Raw genomic sequence first — 20207 nt, 5'->3', positions numbered from 1 at the left:
TGACAGCATTCCGTTCAGAGCTCCAGAGCCGATAGGATTTCTTTCTCTCTGTCAGGAGTTCAATGTCCTCTAGAAGGACAACACTTGAGCGGAACGGCGAGCTCATTCACAGAGAACGTGTTCTGCGATGTTCTAGAATGCACTCGGTTCCACACGTGTAAGGAACAAATAAAAGGTTCTGGCTCTTGGAACGCTCGTCCCGTAGAACTCTCACCCAGCAGCCGTCACCATCACTGTCCTCGGAGAGACTCCCAAAAAACTAAAAGAAACTGTTAAAAAACAAGAAAAAAAAGGCAAAACAAACAAACAAGTAAATGTCATATTATAGGTCATCATATTTTTTTACAGGCAGCTAACCCATGTGTTGCTTCATATGTTCAATACATTTACATGTACATCTGTAATAAATAGTAGGTTTATTCCTTCTTTTTCTATACGTTATGTATTTAGGTCAGCTATAATGTGATGGCGTTTTTTATTGTGTTTTTTTTTGTCTTTGTTTTTTGAACCCCACCCAACCCCACGCTGTTTCCTCTATCTGTGATTGGATTGTTATCTCTTCCTAGCTGATTGGTTTATCTGTCTTGCATTTGTGTTTCAAGTTTTTTGTGTTGTTGTCGTCTGTGTTTTCTTTTCTATGCTGGCGGTCGGCCGGTCGGTCGGTGTCGGTCATCACGGAGCGTCTCTACAAGCCCAGCGTGCCGCCGATGGTTGACGCCAGGACCACGCCCAGGATGACGCAGCAGATGATGATCATGATCTTCTTCTGCAGGGGGGGGCAGGAGACACACAGGTTGGTTGGTTCTCTATGTGGGATGCTTCTGAAGGTGCGTTCACAGCAAACGCAGCGCGAATTTTCGAAACTAAACGCCTTTTTGTCTGGTTCATAACATCATCTAAAGGTGTATTCACTGTATCTAACAAAACACACGTTGGCTGTTTACTACAGCTGTATGAACACTAAATAAACACATTTTGCTGTGATTTAATTGCAATAAACTGATAAAAATGATGCAGAAATATCTACATAATTATGCAGATTAGTAAAAAGTCTGAATTCATGTTTTGTTATTTCTCTCCTCAAGACGACAAGTAAACAACTTTTAAAATGTTTGTTTTCTGAATGGAGTCTGGTTCCATCGGTGCTATGCTAAGCTAACATTGTAGCAGCTCCATCAACACTCAACATGACGTCATCTAGTCGTAAATACAGCAGCATCTTTTTCATTGTACCATATGGTTTATACACATTTATACACATAGTTTGGTCTCTGTTGATATGAGGTGTCGTAGCGCTCTGAACACAGACGGATACAGTATTTGTTTCCTGATTCAACAACGTCAGTGATGAAGGAGGAGCATCTCAACGCTGATAGGGCGATGATTTCAACTCAGGCGAATCTGCGTATTTCGGGTAATTCGCGCCACGTTTGGTGTGAACACTGCTTTACAGCCGGTTTCCTGAGGAACACGTTACCTTGCGGGCCTGGCTCTGGTATTTGACGGCCTTCTTGGTGTCAGATACGGCTCGCTCCACGTAGTCCACGGAGTGCTCCACGTTGTACTCAATTCTGTCAATCATCTCTCCCTGAAACACACACACACACATACATAGTGTTTCAGTTTAAACACGCAACGCCCACAATCGACCTCTGACCTCTGGTCGCCGTCACACTCACCTGGCTCTCCACCAGCATGGCCATGTCCACGAACATGTCGTGCAGCTCGCGGATGCTGTTTTCCAGCTTGATGATCTCGGTGTGTCGGGTCTCGATCTCGTTCAGAGCCTGCTTGGTCATCTGAGAGTCCATTTTGATCTGCAGGAGAGGACGTCTTTTAACACAGACATTATTTCACTCTGATTGGTTTTAAATAAAAAGCATCTCAAACTAATACAGAGATTAAAAGGAAATACATTGAAAAATATATGATATACAACCAAAAAGTAGAATGGATTAAAAATAGCTTAGTTTATTTAAACTTTAAAGGGATGTCAGTTGCTTGCTCAACGATGTGTTGCTCTGAGTGTCTCAACAAAAAATATTTTTTATTTGTAATTGCTTCTTTGCTGTTTTTTCGATTACATTCCATAGAAATAGAATAATAGAAGCTGTCCGTGGTCATTTGACTAGTACGGTAAAAAAATACAAAATATACATATTGTTGTTAGTTGCAGCTCTGGAGACTGTTAGCAGGCTAGTTAGCTACATAACGCTAACTTGTCCTTCTTCAAGGAGACGAAGGGACCATTGGACCCGGCGTCCACCAGTCAACTGTTGGGCTCAATTCCTGTAACCAGTGTAGCATTAAAGCATGGTGGAATTAGCAAGCTAGCTAACAAGCAAGAGACAACCTCCAGTTCTTTAAAGTTCTTCAAAGCTTCATGTGTTACAGCTGCATTCTCGCTGGCGTCCACCAGGGGGCGACTCCTCTGGTCTATGAGAAAATGACTACTTCTCTCTTGATTTATTACCTCAGTAAACATTGTAAACATGAGTTTATGGTCTCAATCTCTAGTTTCAAGTCTTCTTCAATACAGCATGATGTTCATTTAGTACATTATGGTCCATTTAGAGTCAAACAGACCATAAAGCAGGGGATGCTTTAGGGCGGGGCTACACAGTGATTGACAGGTCTCCACCAGAGACGTATACGGCGTCTCTACGTCACTCCTCCTCAGTCCAGATATGGTCACTTCCTGTTCACTGGTTGTAAAAAAACAAGATGGCGACGCACGTAATCCAAGATGGCGACAGCGAAATTGCCGAACTTGATGCTTTAAAACGTCCAAAAACCAACGAGAGATGTCACGGTGTCTACGTCCACTTCTTATAGACAGTCTGTGGTAAAAAGCCAGCTGTCCCGTCCCTTCGTAACATTACTCGTCTGATCGTTTCAGTCGTTTCTGTAAACCGCCGTAAGTCGGTTCAGTTTATGCAGAAGTTAGCCCGCTGTAACGGTTGCTACGGCAACGGTACACATAAAAATGTCCGTCACTCTGACCATCCTGCTACGTTGACTTGAATGGGAATGTCCCTTATATGTCTATTCTATTTCTACAATACACTTCTAAGACTTTTATTGTGAAACATCTTTGCAGGAAGTTGTGAGTTTCATCAATGGCAGCTTCAAAGAAGAAGAAGTGATGGAAGAACAAAGAATATATGAGAACGTATTTCGTCTCTTCTCTTGTCTGTCAATGACCAGATTCAGAAAGGATTTCAGAAATCTGTTTGTGTTTCCAGTGTTTTAGCCATAAATATTTTTAAAATGAGATGATACATAGAAATACATATGATCATAATTTTGAGGGGATGTCCTTCATGCTGTAGTTATGATCACAGTTGTCTCTCCTGTATTTAAAATTAGAAACAGCATGAGGTCATGTGACGCTCAAGTCATCTGAGCTTTCTTGTTTGTGGCTGGGGTTCCTGAAAATATGCAACTTTTACTTTGAAGGAGAGGGTGACATTGGGATCTTCAAAATAAAACCAAACAGGTACTTTTTTTAAGTGTAAATCAGTTTCTCTTGCTTCTAACTGAAAGTTCAGTTGGTGGTGAGGACCTTTGAGCTCCAGTGGTGTGGTGTCGTCTGGCTTACTTACCTGCTTACAGAGTGACTTAATGCCAGCTGTAAACCGTGTTTCTGACCTCCACTGGTTGGGACTCTGTGACATCACAGGTGGGTGTGGTTTCAACCAGAGGAGCTCAGTGTCAAACGTTTTGATTTTCAGCTCGGTGTTAAGTCACGTGAACCGACCGCAACCATCGGTCTCAGCTTGGGCCAGAGGCAGAGGTGCATGCACGTATTTGAGCTTTTACTTTGAAAAGAGCGAATGATAATTGTGAAGCGACTCCATCAAAATAAGAGCTCTCTCTAGTGCATCCTCCTATTGTTACATGCCATGTGACAACGGCCGTGTTCACTTGATGTCTCAGCGCACCTCGTGGCGATTCTGCAACCCAGGTAATTAATCATAGAGGGAAGCAGAATGGCTCAGGTAAAAGTGAGGCTCAGGTGCGGTGCTTACATCATCGGTGAAGATGGCCAGCTTGCCACTCTCCAACATGTCCTCTAGTTCTTCGTTGGTGGTGGTTCTCCCAGCTGCAGACAGAACAAAGAGAGAGAACGTTCAAAGCGGACAACTTGCTCAGTCACGTGGTACCTCATGTGTCACATGACACGTTGAGTGTCACATGGTACGTCTCATGTCACATGACATGTCAGCTGGTACGTCTCATGTCACATGATATGTCACATGATACGTCAGGTGTCACATGACACGTTGAGTGTCACATGGTACGTCAGGTGTCACGTGGTATGTCACATGTCACAGGGCTGTAACGGTAGTTAGTAGTAAGTCCCGGTTCGGTCAGTGGGAAAACAAAAGCATCAGGATCCGTTTGTTTTGTGTTAAAGTGTCACAGATGAAAACTGTCCACCTGCTGGAGACTAAAGGAACATTTCGTCCTCTGGAAACTTTGGTAAACTATTTTCACTATAAAATAAGGAACATTTTTAACATTTTAGGAACACTGAACTAACATTTTCCCAGAAGGCCATAGGTCACAACAGATTATAAAACCGATATGAAACTAAAAATACAAAATATCTTTTTGTGTTTTTTCGTGGTGGTGATGGACACATCTGCTGCTGAATGTGTGTTTTCATGTTTCCAGACGTCTTCTAGCTCCTCCTTTATATTTACTCTCTCCGTCATGTGACCGACTCACAGCCAATCAGTTTGTTGGGCTAACATTAGCACATGTTGCTAACGGCGTACGGCTAAAAGTACAGAACTTGAACTTTGGTTCCACATCACGAGTATTCTGCTGATCAATAAACGACCAACAGATGTTTCAGTCCTGAGAATATCAGCTAATATGATGCTGGCTAGACTCTATATACACATAAATATATATATATGTACACGTATATTCATAATGAGTTTTGTTCCGTTTTTAATAATAATAATATAGAAATACTGTGTGTACTGTTTGTACTGTATGTAGTAGTACTCTGTGTACTGTGTGTACTAGCACTCTTTGTGTACTGTGTGTACTAGTACTCTGTGTACTGTGTGTACTGTGTGTACTAGTACTCTCTGTGTACTGTGTACTAGTACTCTCTGTGTACTGTGTGTACTAGTACTCTATGTAGTGTGTGTACTGTGTGTACTAGTACTCTGTGTACTGTGTGTACTAGTACTCTGTGTGTACTGTGTGTAATGTGTGTACTAGTACTCACTGATCTCCAGCTGTCTCTGGATGCGGTCCTTGCAGCGGTCGCGGTACTTTGACTGCGTAGTGTTGTACTCAGTCATCACTTCAACAAACTTACGGGACAGTGTAGAGTGCTGGAGACAGGAGACAGGAGACAGACAGAGAGAGAGAGCGAGAAAGATAGAGAGACAGAGAGAGTATCAATGTATTTGGAAAATAGATGTGCTGTTAAAATCTGAGACAAACAAATCCTTCACCCAGAAAAGAGGTGTTCGTCAGGGTTGCAACTTAAGTCAGACTTTATTTAATATATATATAAATGAACTTGCTGTTGAGTGTGATCAATGTGCTGCTCCTGGGCTCTCCCTCCTAGAGAGAGAGGTGAAGTGTCTGCTTTATGCCGATGACCTGGTTCTACTGTCCCTTACTGAACCAGGACTACAGCAACAGCTGGACATAGTGCAACAGTTCTGTCACAACTGGGCCCTGGCAGTAAACATGAAGAAAACCAATATCATGATTTTCCAAAAACGCCCCAGATGTCAGGAGAACAAATACCAGTTTACCATAAACACCAACATGATTGAACATAGTATGAGTTATACCTACCTTGGTATAACCAGAACTGCATCAGGGGGTTTCAACATGGCAGTGAATGCACTAAAAGAAAAAGCTCGAAGAGCTCTACACGCAATTAAGAGAAAATTTTATAATTTTCAAATCCCAATTAAAATCTGGTTTAAAATCTTTAACAGTGTCATCCAGCCCATTGTGCTGTATGGTAGTGAAGTATGGGTCCACTCAGTCATCACAGTTATACCCGCTGGACAAACATCCAACAGAGTCTCTACACGCAGAATTCTGCAGACACATTTTACACAGAAACACACCAACAGATGCATGTAGAGCAGAACTAGGCCGATACCCACTGATCACTAACATTCTAAAGAGAGCACTCACATTCTTCAATCACCTTAGATCCAGCCCCCCAGACACCCTCCACTCCAAAGCCCTCCAAAGCCAAGAGCTGAGCCCAGAGAAGAGTCCCCTATGTCAGCTGGTGCTGAGACTAGCTGCCTCCTCTCAGACACACGGGGACCAGTCTCTCAACAACACTGCTCTCCAAACACCAACCAGAGTAAAACACATCATGGCGAGATGTAAAGAAGCCTATCTGGAGCACTGGAGAGAGGAAACTGGGGGCCAAAGCAGACTGGAATGGTATCTGATGACTAGGCAGAATATGTCTCTACAGTCAGAGATATAAAGCAGAGACAGAACCTCACCAAGTACAGAGAGAGAGAGACACAGAGAGAAAGAGAGAGACAGGCTCAGTGACCACAAACTGGACATCTAAAGGAAGACACAAAACGTCATGGCAACCAAAAGAGAACAGAACATGTGGTCACTGTGGGACCGGTGAGGCTGAGACAGAGATGCACTTCCTCCTAAAATGCGAAACATTCAATAAAATTAGGAACATTTACTTAAAAACATTTGACTCTGAAATCTCAGATTTTGAAATATTTAATGACATCTCAAAATTAAAAATCCTCCTAGGAGAAGGAGATTGTCTTTAGACTGTGAGATCTTTTCCTCACTGAGCTCCATCTTTGTTCAGTTCTTTGTCCACTTTGTGAACTATCTTCTTTAGTCTGAAGCCTTCCTGCTGAGTGAGACCTCCTCTGTCCTTGCTTCTCATGTGAGCTCTGGCAGAGCTGGAGAGCTTCTCTTTGTCAGAGAGGTAGTCCTCCACTTTGGCTCCTCTCACGTTCTTACTCCTCCTCAGATACTCCTTGATCTTCTCCACGCTGTAGTCTCTAGAGCTCCTACAGCTGCCAGCACCGTGTTTAGAGGGCTCACTGTCAGCAGCAGCGCCCTCCTCCTGACTGGACTCAGAGTCCTCTTCCATACTGGACTCAGAGTCTTCCTCCAGACTGGACTCAGAGTCTTCCTCCAGACTGGACTCAGAGTCTTCCTCCAGACTGGACTCAGAGTCTTTCTCCAGACTGGACTCACACTCTGCTGCTCCTCCACTTTCTTTCGTCGCCACTTTCTTCGCCTGTGAGCTTCCGCTGTCTCCTCTCTGTTTCCTCTTCAGCTGAGGGGCTTTGAGCTGCTCCTCGTCTGCTTCCATGTCCACCTCCCTACCTGTCTCCACCTGTCCTCCAGCACTCTCCCTCACCTGCTGGACCTCACTTTCCCCGTCCTTCATCACCTCTTGTCCCCCACTTTCCCTCTCTTTTCTCTCCTCCTTTAACCCGCTCGTCCCCTCCTCCCTCCTCTTTTGGACCCCATCTGGCCCCTCCTGTCCATCTTGCTTGTCCCCTCTGCTGTCCCCTCCTCAGTACCTTTCTGGTTCTGGTTCTGGTTCCGGTCCTTATGAGAGCTGTTTTTCTCAGGACACGTTCTGCTCTGATGACCCACTTTTCCACAACTGAAACATTTAAAGTCATCAGTTGTTGCATAAATGAGGTAGTCAAAGTCATCGACCCTGATCTTGAACACTAGGTTGAGTCCCTTGCTCCTGTTGTTTGGGATCATGAGCAGCTGTCTCCTGTGAGACACCACGTGCTTCAGGAGAGGAGACCTGCACCCAGAGGACACCTTCTTCACCCCAGACACTGTCCTCCCGTGTCTCGATAGTTCTCTGGTTATGTCTTCATCTCTGATGAACGGTGGGACGTTGGACACTGTTACCTTCACAGCCGGTGTGCAGAGAGGGTACACGGGGAAGAAGTCATCGCCCACCTCGATCCCGTTGTCAATCACCACTTCCGCATTTCTGATGGTGTCTAAAAAGATGACCACGGCATTGTTCATTCGGGCAGCGGACTTCACGCTGCTGTGGCCGACAAGTTCACCCACAGCCAGGCTGCATTCCTCCACTGACACCGTGAGATACACTATCACATCGAACGTTAACTAGTGACGAAAAAATACCGAAAAAAATCAGTTAATCGCTCTCGAACACGCTCCGTCAACTCCACACTCCTTCCACTCAGAGAGAGAGAGAGAGAGACAGAGAGAGAGACAGTTATCAGTAAAAGTATCATAAAATATTTCACTGTATTAGGGAAAGGTGAAGTACTATGACGTGGAAATACTCAAGTAAAGTACCTCAAAACTGTACTTGAGTAAATGTACTCCACTGTCCAGATGTCCTAACAGTCTAATGATAGTATATATATATATATATACTGGATATATATGAATATAAATACACTGACTGGATGTTTTACAGTGTCTATGTGTAGAAGCTGCAGTTCTCTTCTCCTCCAGCAGGAGGCAGCAGGAGCAGACTGATGAGGAGGAAGCAGCCAATGACAGAGCAGAACACTGCAGGGTCACTGCTGCAGAGATGCTCTGCACATGCTCAGTAGGCACATGCTCATTCATTCAATCATTACTGGACTCCTGTGTGTCTCTTCTGGAGTATTGATCTTCTGTATCAGTGATCAGAATGCTGATCAGATCTAATTTAGTTTGTGAATTTTAAATAAAGAAAATGTTAAAAATAAAGAAAACAAAAAGAAGAAGATGACTTCACTGAATAACCTTAAAAATATCAGGAAATATTTAAAATCAACTTTAGAAACACTTTATTTTACTGCTCTGTGATTTAATGAAAGTTCAAACTGAAAGAAAAGGAAGTGTTAAAATACTGTTGACACCTGAGGGACGCCTGAGGACCTGGTCTCACCTGTGTCTTGCGGATCCTGAGGTCCGCTGATGATCTGTTGAGACCCTCCTCCTGCTCGATGCTCTGCTCGATTGCTGCAGGAAGACACACACACACACACACACACACAGTCAGATCAAACAGGACATTTGAGTTGATGCTCTTATTGTGAAACTTTGGCCATGTTCACCCCGCCACAACACAAATAATGTGCATATTTTGGTCTGCAGACGCCCACAGAGCTCAGAGACATTCAGAGTCATCAGAACGATGAAGACAACAACAGCAATGACAACAACTAAGACAGCAATGACAACAACTAAGACAGCAATGACAACAACGACAGTAATAAATACATATGTAATAAATACATTTAATAAACATATATGTAATAAATATATATGTAACAAATACATCTGTAACAAATATATATGTAATAAATATATATGTAATAAATACATTTAGTAAATATATATGTAATAAATACATATGTAATAAATACATATGTAATAAATATATATGTAATAAGTACATTTAATAAATATATATGTAATAAATATATATGTAATAAATATATATGTAATAAATATATATGTAATAAATACATTTAGTAAATATATATGTAATAAATACATATGTAATAAATACATATGTAATAAATATATATGTAATAAATACATTTAATAAATATATATGTAATAAATATATATGTAATAAATATATATGTAATAAATGTATATGTAATAAATACATATGTAATAAATATATTTAATAAATATATATGTAATAAATATATATGTAATAAATATATTTAATAAATATATATGTAATAAATATATTTAATAAATATATATGTAATAAATATATTTAATAAAGTTTGGCCATGGTGATATTTTATATTTCTCTTCATGTTCAGTGAACAAATCCAATATCGAATTAAAGCTGCAAACAGCGATGTACGGGCCCTCGCACCTTCCCGCGTCTCAGGGGTACTGGCGGGATGCCGGCAGAAGCAGCCATAAATATCTGCGACCATCAGACAGCGTGCCCACAAGTTATACGTATTTTTAATGCTTGGACTGTGTGACGCTGGAAATGATGTCGTTCAATGTCAGTAGACCATTTTAGCAACTTTTCATCATTAAAGTCTTTAGATCATCTTGACCAAATTTGAAGTTGATCGTATAAATTCTGTGGGAGGAGTTCGTTAAAGTACAATGCCTGAAAACGATGAAAAATGCCCAAAAATGCAAAGAAATGGGAGTATTACTGCATCGCCCCCTAGTGGTTGTATGGAATAAAAATTTGAGGGTATGTTACAGGACACAGTGTGAACATATGCTACAGATTTCGTGATGATAGGCCACATGGTTTTGAAGTTATATATATTGCTGTAGAAGGCCACGCCCCTATGAAATGCATTCGTCCATATATTCTTAATGCAATAAGATATCAACAGCTTTTCATAATCTTTGATGATATAGATCCAATAATGATCCACAGCAAATTTGGTACCAATCAGACCCAGGGTTTAGGAGAAGTGAATTTCTTTTTTTTTACAAAATTCAAAATGGCGGAAGATTTTGGTAGGCGGAGCTTAGGGTCCCAAGAGGATTTTTTTGTCGAACTCATTCAGTTGCTCATGTCCGTAAAGTTTTAAGTCATTTCGACATACAGGCTGTCGGGGATTGCCTTTCCAACTTCTAGGGGGCGCTAGCGAGCAATTTTGTCATGCTCGAGCATGGGAGCCATAAAATATCAAATTTTCCCGCAGTCCTGATATGCTCGCCAAATATGGGGAGGTTGGGGACATGATAAAGCCCCCAAAAAGGCGTTTCATTCGAGAGAAAAATAATAATAATTAAAGCTGCGAGCAGCGATGAACGGGCCCTCGCATCCTCCAGCGTGTCGGGGGTGCCGGCGGGACTCTGGCCTGCGCGTCCGCGAACGTCCGCGACCGTCGGACAGCGCGTCCGCGAGTGAGATGTTTTTAATCCCTGTGTATTGGTCCATATCTTATAAACACAAAGAGATATCAAAAATATTTTGATAACTTTTGATGATCTAGATCCACTTATGATCCACAGCAAATTTCGTAGAAATCGGAGCCAGCGTGTAGGAGTTCGCAAAAATGTGTTTTTTTTCACTAAATTCAAAATGGCTGACTTCCGGTTGGGTTTAGAGTTTAGAGCTCCGGGGGCTTTTTTGTCAGTCTACATGTGATACATCTGTTTACCAAAAGTTATATATCTAAATTTTATATATAGATAGTGAAACGTACTGCGAGGGCTGCATCGTCGAAATATTGTATAAATTCATACAAAATTGAAAATGGCAGACTTCCGGTAGGGTTTGGAGCATGGTCCCAAGAGACCTATTTTTAAGTCTCCATAGGATACATGTGCCTACCAAGTTTCATACATGTAGCCAAAACATAGCGCTGGGGCTGCTCTTTTGAAATATTGTAGGGGGTGCTATAGAGGCAATTTAAAACGGCCAATAAAGAAAATCATATAAACTATTTCTTCCAATGACCTGTGACACATGTACAAAGTTCCATGAGTTTTTGAGCATCCCAACCCACTAAACCATCAGCTTTCTTTTTCATGGCAAACTATGCATCGCCACGGCAACAGCGTTCAACGAAAACTCAAAAAATTCATGATGATGCATCATCAATGTCTTAAGGCTATCCTTACCAAATTTTTGACTCATCAGGTCACCTGGCTAGGAGGAATAATTAAAAGTATAAAATATGACATTTCCTTTAACCAGTAGGCGGAGCTACGAATTATTGAATTATTTTCAATTGAAGTATGTTTAAGCTTGAAGTAGCATCATGCAAAAGTTTTGTGCGGATTGGATAATGTACCTTGGAGTTATAACAACTTATAAGAACTTATTTTTTCATAAACAATGAGGCAAAATGGCCGCCATGCCACGTCAAGGTTCTTTGATGAAAACTCTCGATTTTGATAACTTTTAATCACAAAGGTCTTAACAGCATCCTGACCAAAGTAGAAGTTGATCGCTTAAAATCTCTAGGACGAGTTCGTTAAAGTGCGAAGGCTGAAATCTGCAAAAAGTGACTAAAAGCACAACTTCGAGGGTTTACTGTAGCGCCCCCTAGTTGTTGAATGCAAAATAAATATCAGGGTATGTTAGAGGATGCAATGTGCACATATGCTGAAAATCTGGTAATTTTAGGACAAACGGTTGAGAAGTTATATGTATTGATATTAAGCCACGCCCCTAAGAAGTTTATTGGTACATATCTTGTAAACGAAAAGAGATATCAAAAAGCTTTTGATAATTTTTGATGACGTAGATCCAGTAATGACCCACAGCAAATTTGGTAGTAATGGGACTAAGCATGTAGGAGGAGTTCGCAGAAATGTGTTTTACACTAAATTCAATATGGCGGAAAATCTAAGTAGGCGGAGCTTAGGGGTCTGATTGGCTTTTTTGTAGCTCTAGCTCAAGTGGACATGTGTGTCAAATTTCAAGTCAATCGGACATACTGGCCGAGGGGCGTCGCCGGTCCGACTTGTAGGGGGCGCTAGAGAGCCATTTCTTAACACAGAAAGATGCATTCTTTTTCAGATGGCTATATTCACCAGGCCTGACAAGTCCCCAAAATTTGGTGAGTTTTCATGCATGGCAAGTCCTCCAACCATGCGTACGTTTACCCAAACGGGTACAATATCAATAGGGCCTTCGCGGCCCGACGTCGGTAGCTTGGGCCCTAATAATATATATAATCCTTACAGTTTCAATAGGGCTGGCGGTACGCCGGCAGACGTGGCCGCAAATGTCTTTGACCATCAGACAACGTATCTCGGAGTATTTTTCCAGCGTGGACTGTGTGACGCTGGAAGTAGTGCAAATATTCCACCAGTTCCTGTATCCACTATGTGGCGCAAGAGAACACTTGCAAACATGCATTATGTTGCTCTATATCAAATATAGACCACATTATGTAATTGTCATGTAAATCGGATTCCGTTTGTCACATAACGCTGTCCTCCTCTTAGGTGGTGCTATTACTTTGAGTGAAAATTGGCTTGTAGACATCCTCAGGCCATGAGTGTTATCAAGTATGGTAAGTTTGGGACAGATTTGAGCAAGTCCAGTGGTGTTACATCAGCTGGTTGTTTAATGGCGAATCACGTACAATGGCCGCCACGCCAAGGCTTCGCCATTCCATCAAACATAAAGCTTTGAGTAACTTTTAATTGCAAATGTCTTTGGATTATGCTGACCAAATTTGAAAAGGATCTGACAAAGTCTCTAGGAGGAGTTCGTTAAAGTATAGCGACTAAAAATCAAGGACAAATTCACACAAAACTCTAAATGGCCGACTTCTGGTTGGTTTTAGAGCATGGTCCCAAGAGACTTTTTTTAAAGTCTCCATGTGATACATGTCCCTACCCATTATCATACATGTATGTCAAACGTAGCGCTGGGGCTGCGTTTTTGAAAATTTGTAGGGGGCGCTATCGAGGCAATTTTCAACAGTCAAGACAAAAAGCCATATTAAATATTTATTTACATTACCTATGACACCTGTGCAAAGTTCCATGGCTTGCTGAACATCCTGAGCCACAGAAAAATAAGCTTCATTTTTCATGGTGAATGACGTGTTGCCACGGCAATGGGCGTCACATAAAATGAAGGTCATTCAATGTCAGTAGACCATTTTAGTAACTCTTCATCATTAATATCTTTAGATCATCCTGACCAAATTTGAAGTTGATCGCATGAATTCTGTGGGAGGAGTTCGTTAAAGTACGTCTGAAAATTATGAAAATTGACAAAAAAGCCAAAAATGGCTTAACTACTGTATCGCTCCCTAGTGGTTGAATGGAATGAAAATTGTAGGGTACGTAACAATATACGATGTGCACATATGAGACAAATTTCGCGATTATAGGTTAAATGGTTTTGAAGTTATGAGTATTGAAATACAAAGCCACACTGTATGAAGTTCATTGGTCCATATCTTCTAAACGTAATGATACCAAACATCTTTTGATAAAATTGTATTATATAGATCCAATACTGATCCACAGCAAATTTAGTAGCAATCGGACTCAGTGTGTAGGAGGTTGCAAAAAGGGGTTTTTCACAAAATTCAAAATGGCGGAAAATGTTGGTAGGCGGAGCTTAAGGGTCCAAGAGGCTTTTTTGTAGACCTCATTTGGTTGCATGCCTGTGTAAAATTTCAAGTTAATTGGACATACGAGATGAGGGGGCTAAATTCTAGGGGGAGCTAGCGAGCAATTTTTTCATGTTCGAGCGTGGGAATTTTTCAGCAGTCCTGATATGCATGCCGACTTTGGTGATTTTTCGGATATGATAAAGCCCCCAAAAAGGCGACATGTGCCTACCAAATTTCATACATGGAGGTCAAACGTAGCGCTGGGGCTGCGTTTTTGAAAATTTGTAGGGGGCGCTATCGAGGCAATTTGAAAGGGTCAAGCCAAAAAGCCATATGAAATATTTATTTCCATCACCTATGACATCTATGCAAAGTTCCAAGGCTTGTTGAGCATCCTAAGCCACAGAAAACTAAGCTTCATTTTTCATGGCGGATGACGCATTGCCACGGCAACAGCGTTTAACGACAACTCACAATATTCATGATGAAGCATCATCAATGTCTTACGGCTTAGCTTACCAAATTTGAGACTGATCTGGTTAACTTCCTAGTCGGAGTACATCAAAGTATAAAACTTGTCATTTCCTTTTGCCAGTAGGTGGCGCTATGACTTTGTAAAAATTTTGGCATGGAAATGTGCTCAGGCCTGGACCAGCATCATGCAGAACAAGTTTGGGGCAGATTGAATAAAGTACCTTGGAGTTACAACAACTTCCTCTTTCATGGCGAACGGCACGAAATGTGCGTGACATGGGCGCCACATAAAACGTTCAATGTCGTTCAATGTCAGTAGACCATTTCAGCAACTTTTCATCATTAAAGTCTTTAGATCATCTTGACCAAATTTGAAGTCGATCGCTTAAATTCTGTGGGAGGAGTTCGTTAAAGTACAACACCAGAAAACGATAATAATTCCTACAGTTTCAATCGGGACCTCGCGGCACGACGTCTGTGCTCAGGCCCTAATAATATGATGTCATTCAACACATCAATGAGCCTCATCTTCATCAACACACACTGTAGTTTATTTACTTCACTGCCGCTGAAAATAGTCCCAACAAAGTGACTGTTTCCTGTTTGTTTGATAAACATTGAATCACTGATGAAACTTTAAGTTTGTGAGACTCAGACCGGAACATAAATACTGCATACTATTTTCTTCTTCTGCTGAAGGTAAACTCATCCTGACTGAAAACCGTAATTCCTCTAATGAAACACCTCTTTTAAATAATATTACCGTAAATCTTCTAATAAAACATCTCTTTCAAATAATCTTACCGTAATTCCTCTAATAAAACCTCCACTCACCCTTTGTCTGTATTCAGGTCTTTCTGTACCTTTAAGGTGTGACATGTCGTTGAGTGCGTACCTTTTAATTTTGAGCGAACTTTATTGGCTGTCTTCTTGATATCAGCTGTCAGGTCCTCCAACTCCTGCTTGGTCTCTGGAGACAGAAAGAAAGAGAAGAAGAGTTACGAGGTTCATGGTGTCAACATTATTATTAATATTCATATTTATATCATCAGTTCAAGGGAAGAAAAGCTGCTCCTATTTTTGATGAAGTGTCATAAACATTAGATTTCATGTCAAATAATAACTGATGGAGACACAATAAATTAAAGTCAGGTTTCCATCTGATTCTACTCTTCATGCTAAGCTAAGCAAACTGTGCTGAACCGACAGACATGAGATTAACATCCATCTGAACGTGATGTGAAGTAGAAAAAGAAGAAGAAGAAGTTGTTGTTTGTGAAGAAATATCACATCATGTCAGCCATGTTGGAGCAGGGGAACAGTGTGCGTGTGTGTGTGTGTGTGTGTGTATGTTTCTGTTATTTATGTGTGGGTGTGTGTGTGTGTGTATGTGTGGGTGTGTGTGTGTTTGTCTGTGTGTGTATGTGTGTGTGATAACTGCAGCAGTGCAGTCAGATTTATGAGCTCTGCAGTGCCGTTCAGCCTCGTCTCCTCTGACTCACCCCGTTTTCTGTCTGACCGCTTTGTTTCTGCTTCTATTAGCATTACATGCTAAAGCTGCTAACACTCTTTTTTAAATGTTTGATTTAATTAATTGTTTTCTTTGGTGGAAATGATTGACAGCGGTGACGGACAATGAGAGCCAGTAATGCTCCTCCTCCTCTCACACTACAACTCCCATGATGCATTATTGATGCAGAAACACTGGAGTGCATTTTGTGTGACAGAAAGCCGACTGGTGACCCAGAACTGAAGAGGAGAAGAAGAACGAAAGCGACGTGTTTTCACCGGAGGGGAAGAAGAAGAGTCTGAAGAGATGTTTGTCATATTATATTATTATATTATATTATTATATTATATTATAATTAGTGCTGGGCAACGATTACAATTTTTAATGGTGATTAATCTCATTGTTATGCACAAAGTTCAATAATGAATTCAAAAGTAGTGTATTGTGCACTTTTATTTTAAAGTGCTGCTATATGAACTAAAGGTCAATAACATTTGGTTTAAACACTTTAAACACATCAGGTTCTTGTTAACAGCAGTATTCCCTTTACACAGCAGCAGTTATAACACAGTTATAATGATTCTGATCATAGATATTCAGCCGGTGTTCACAACTTTATCTTCATGTGTGTAACAGATGATATTTAAATATACTTCTTGAAAAGAGCTTCCCCACTGGGGATTAATAAAGTTTTCTAATCTAATCTAAAACTGCAAACCTATCTACGTCATGTTTTTATGTTTGTTAAATTCTCAGTAGTAATAACTAAATGATGCTTATTATACACATTACAAACAAAACACTTTAAAAACTCTTGTGACAAAGTGGGTGAGAACACACCATTTGTCCCCACATTACATTCATCTATAAGTCTGACCATGCTTTTCAATTGTTTGTTTACCATACCCACCATGTGTTCCAGAGGTTAAAGGGGAAGGCACCCAACCATTTCCTCTATTCATACACTGGATGATGTCATCAGTGATGTCATTGGGTCAAACCAAGTGTGGGGGGGATTAGAGTATGTACAGGTAGATTTGTAGTTTAGTTGTGATCTGTTTTACATTGTTGAGAGCAAATTGTAAACCATATAAAATTGTTGGTTACCTAAAGGGGTGCTGTAAGGTATAGGTCGTGTCTGTTAACTATGGAGTCAGTAATTGGTGTCACCTGCACTCATGGTAGGAACTGAATCCTGCTGATAGGAGGCTCTATATAAAGAGATGACTTTGACTGAACAGGGAAGAAAGGAAGATCAGTGTGTAGCTGTGGGCATGTGATTATGTTACTTTAAGATGAGTTGAATTTTATTCAGTTAAGCTAAGTTAAACGTTTGTTTTGATTTGTTTGTATATATATTTGGTTACACGTGTAGCAGGGCACTTTTATAAATAAAACACTTTTTGATATCGGAACAAAGTCTCTCGTGTCTGCCTCCTACCACTACAGAAGCCACTCAGGTCAGGCTTCACCACAACTCTAAAAACATAATTTAAATGAATCATTTATTTTTTGCTTATTTTGGTCAGACACATATGCAACGCTGATCACCGTAATATGTGTGGTATTTGTTATAAATGTACGTTGGTACATAGAGGGTGATAAGAAGCTGTACAGGGAGGGACTTAGGACCCAGGGGAATGTAGGTGAAGGAAACAGGAAGAGACGGAAGAGACGCCACACAAACAGCTGTTCACCGCTCGCTGCCCGGTTCTGGTGTTAAAAATGTCCGCTTAATAAAAAAATAAAAAAACTGCGTTAACGCGCGATAATATAATTGTTGGCATTAATTAATGAATGCGTTAACGCGATAATAACATGTTAAACTTACCCAGCACTAATTATTACATTATTATATTGTTATTAGAATAATTGGAACAAATATGAATTCATTTTTCAGCTTAAAAGTATTCTTCCACATGTAGAATATTTATTTAAACTATAGAAGAAGTCTGTTAATCTAGAATTTAAATTCTAGATTAATTCAATACTTGATGGTTGTTAAATTAAACTCATCACTTCCTGCAGAAATTTCACAATAAAAGCATTCAGGGCACCTCGAACCTCTTTTAAAGATACATTTTTACATCCTGTAGAATTGTTTTGATTAACAGATTTTATTTCACATGAATAAAGATAAAAATAATATTCACATTTAACTGGTGATTTTGTGTTGCCATGACAACAAGAATAAAGTTTGTTGATATGAAAACATTCATCCTTTGTTGTTGTTTGTGTTTACACATAAATTAAAGAAGAGGAAGAATAGGAAGAAGAGGAAAATGATGAAGGAGACTCACTTTTCCTCACTGGTTCTCCTCCTCATCTCCTCTGAAGGTTCATGCAGTCACAGGAAGCATGCAACGGGGGGGGGGGAGGAAGAGGAGGAGGAGGAGGAGGAGGAGGAGGAAGAAACAAAAGGGCACAAATATGAAAAATAAAAGGATGAAAAATAATAACAGAAACATGAACGTGCAGAGAGACGATGACATCATGCAGAACAAACATGACTTATAATTAAAAAAAATAATAAAATTAAACAGTAAATATGGTCACTTCCTGTTCACTGGTTGATAAAAAAACAAGATGATGATGGACAAATCGCTGAACTAGAGGCTTCAAAACATCCACAAACCAACGAGAAACATCCCCATAACGTCTACATCCACTTCTTATGGACAGTCTGTGGTTATTGAACTCTTTCTATCTGACAGCAGCGATCAGGAGGTCTTACTTTCGTCCGGGTTCGGGGCGGCCAGGATGGCGCTGTGCTGCTTCTTGACCTGCTCCACATCCTCCGATAGCTTTTCTATACAGCCTCTGATCTCCTCCACCTGTACACCCACACACACACACACACACACACACACACACACACACACACACACACACACACACCCACGCAGACAGACAGACAGACAGAGAAATCAAAATGTATCGAATTAGTTAAAACTGTGGCTGCTTCTAAAATAAGCTTTGATTAGTTTGTGAACATGTTATTGTCCTCATAACATCTGTTTGTGAACATGTTACTGTCCTCCTAATGTCTGTTTGTGAACACGTTACTGTCCTCATAATGTCTGTTTGTGAACATGTTACTGTCCTCATAAAACACGTTACTGTCCTCATAATGTCTGTTCGTGAACACGTCACTGTCCTCATAGCGTCTGTTTGTGAACACGTTACTGTCCTCCTAATGTCTTTTAATTAACACAATACTGTCCTCATAACGTCTGTTTGTGAACACGTTACTGTCCTCCTAATGTCTGTTAATCAACACGTTACTGTCCTCATAACGTTTGTTTGTGAACATGTTACTGTCCTCCTAATGTCTGTTTGTGAACACGTTACTGTCCTCATAACGTTTGTTTGTGAACATGTTACTGTCCTCCTAATGTCTGTTTTTAAACAAGTTACTGTCCCCATAATGTAGGTGTGAGAACAGCTGAAAAAGGAAAATATAAATTCAGCATTTTGAGTTTGATGCTTTGTGTAATTTAAACAATTTAAATGAACATGAGATGGATTTATTAGTCTTAAATATCTGATTAAACCCAGAGTTTTATTGTCAATGAAGCACACGAGACATTTTGAGAAGAGAACAAAGTGTCAGATCTTCAGATCTGGGATCAGTTCACAGGAAGTCAGTCAGTCTTCAGATCTTCAATCAGATTACAGAGAATCAGATTTAGAAAAACTTCCTGCTTCAGATTCTCCAGAACGACTTCAGAACAAACCGATTTGTTAAAGAACGATACCCGGAGTCATCAAACTGCTGACAGAGAAAGTAAAAGCTCTTTTCTTTTGACTTAAAATGTCTCCTAAATTCCGTTTTAGCTTTGTGTTTTCTTCCAAACTTCACGTATTTTCACGTATTTTCGTGTGGTTTCATGGGTTTCTTGTGTCTCACCTGTTCGAAGAACTCATCCATGAAGTGGTCCCGGTCCACCTGCACCACCTCTTCATCATCATCGCTGTCCTTAGCCTGAAGAGATATAGGAGACACATTATGTCATGTAACGCTGAGTCATCACTTTCATTCAGTTTGACAGACAGACAGACAGAGAGAGAGAGAGAGAGACAGAGAGAGACAGAGAGAGACAGACAGACGGAGAGACAGGTGAAACAGACTAAAGCGACGGCTCAATGAAAGTAAA

The 20207-nt window shown here is 40.6% G+C and overlaps 1 protein-coding gene across 2 annotated transcripts; it reads right to left on the bottom strand.

The window, feature by feature from the left end:
- Nucleotides 1–628: 628 nt before the first annotated feature.
- Nucleotides 629–19996, bottom strand: stx1b (syntaxin 1B). Of its 2 annotated transcripts, none has more exons than XM_076083368.1 (9): nucleotides 19961–19996; nucleotides 18785–18884; nucleotides 15436–15510; nucleotides 8927–9000; nucleotides 5249–5357; nucleotides 4032–4105; nucleotides 1680–1817; nucleotides 1478–1588; nucleotides 629–766 (listed from the first exon to the last, which is right to left on the bottom strand). In XM_076083368.1, the coding sequence occupies exons 1-9, from the start codon at nucleotides 19979–19981 to the stop codon at nucleotides 686–688; spliced, it is 783 nt and encodes a 260-aa protein (XP_075939483.1). In that variant the 5' UTR covers nucleotides 19982–19996; the 3' UTR covers nucleotides 629–685. The 2 variants fall into 2 exon arrangements, with proteins under 2 accessions (XP_075939483.1, XP_075939484.1); XM_076083369.1 differs by having other exon boundaries at nucleotides 629–763.
- Between the last annotated feature and the right edge of the window lie 211 nt (nucleotides 19997–20207).

The sequence above is a fragment of the Anarhichas minor genome, unplaced genomic scaffold, assembly GCF_050575085.1.
Source record: "Anarhichas minor isolate MPS153535 unplaced genomic scaffold, ASM5057508v1 ptg000129l, whole genome shotgun sequence".
In the NCBI taxonomy this organism is placed as follows: Eukaryota; Metazoa; Chordata; class Actinopteri; order Perciformes; family Anarhichadidae; genus Anarhichas; species Anarhichas minor.
This window is presented reverse-complemented; position numbering and strand designations above follow the sequence as displayed.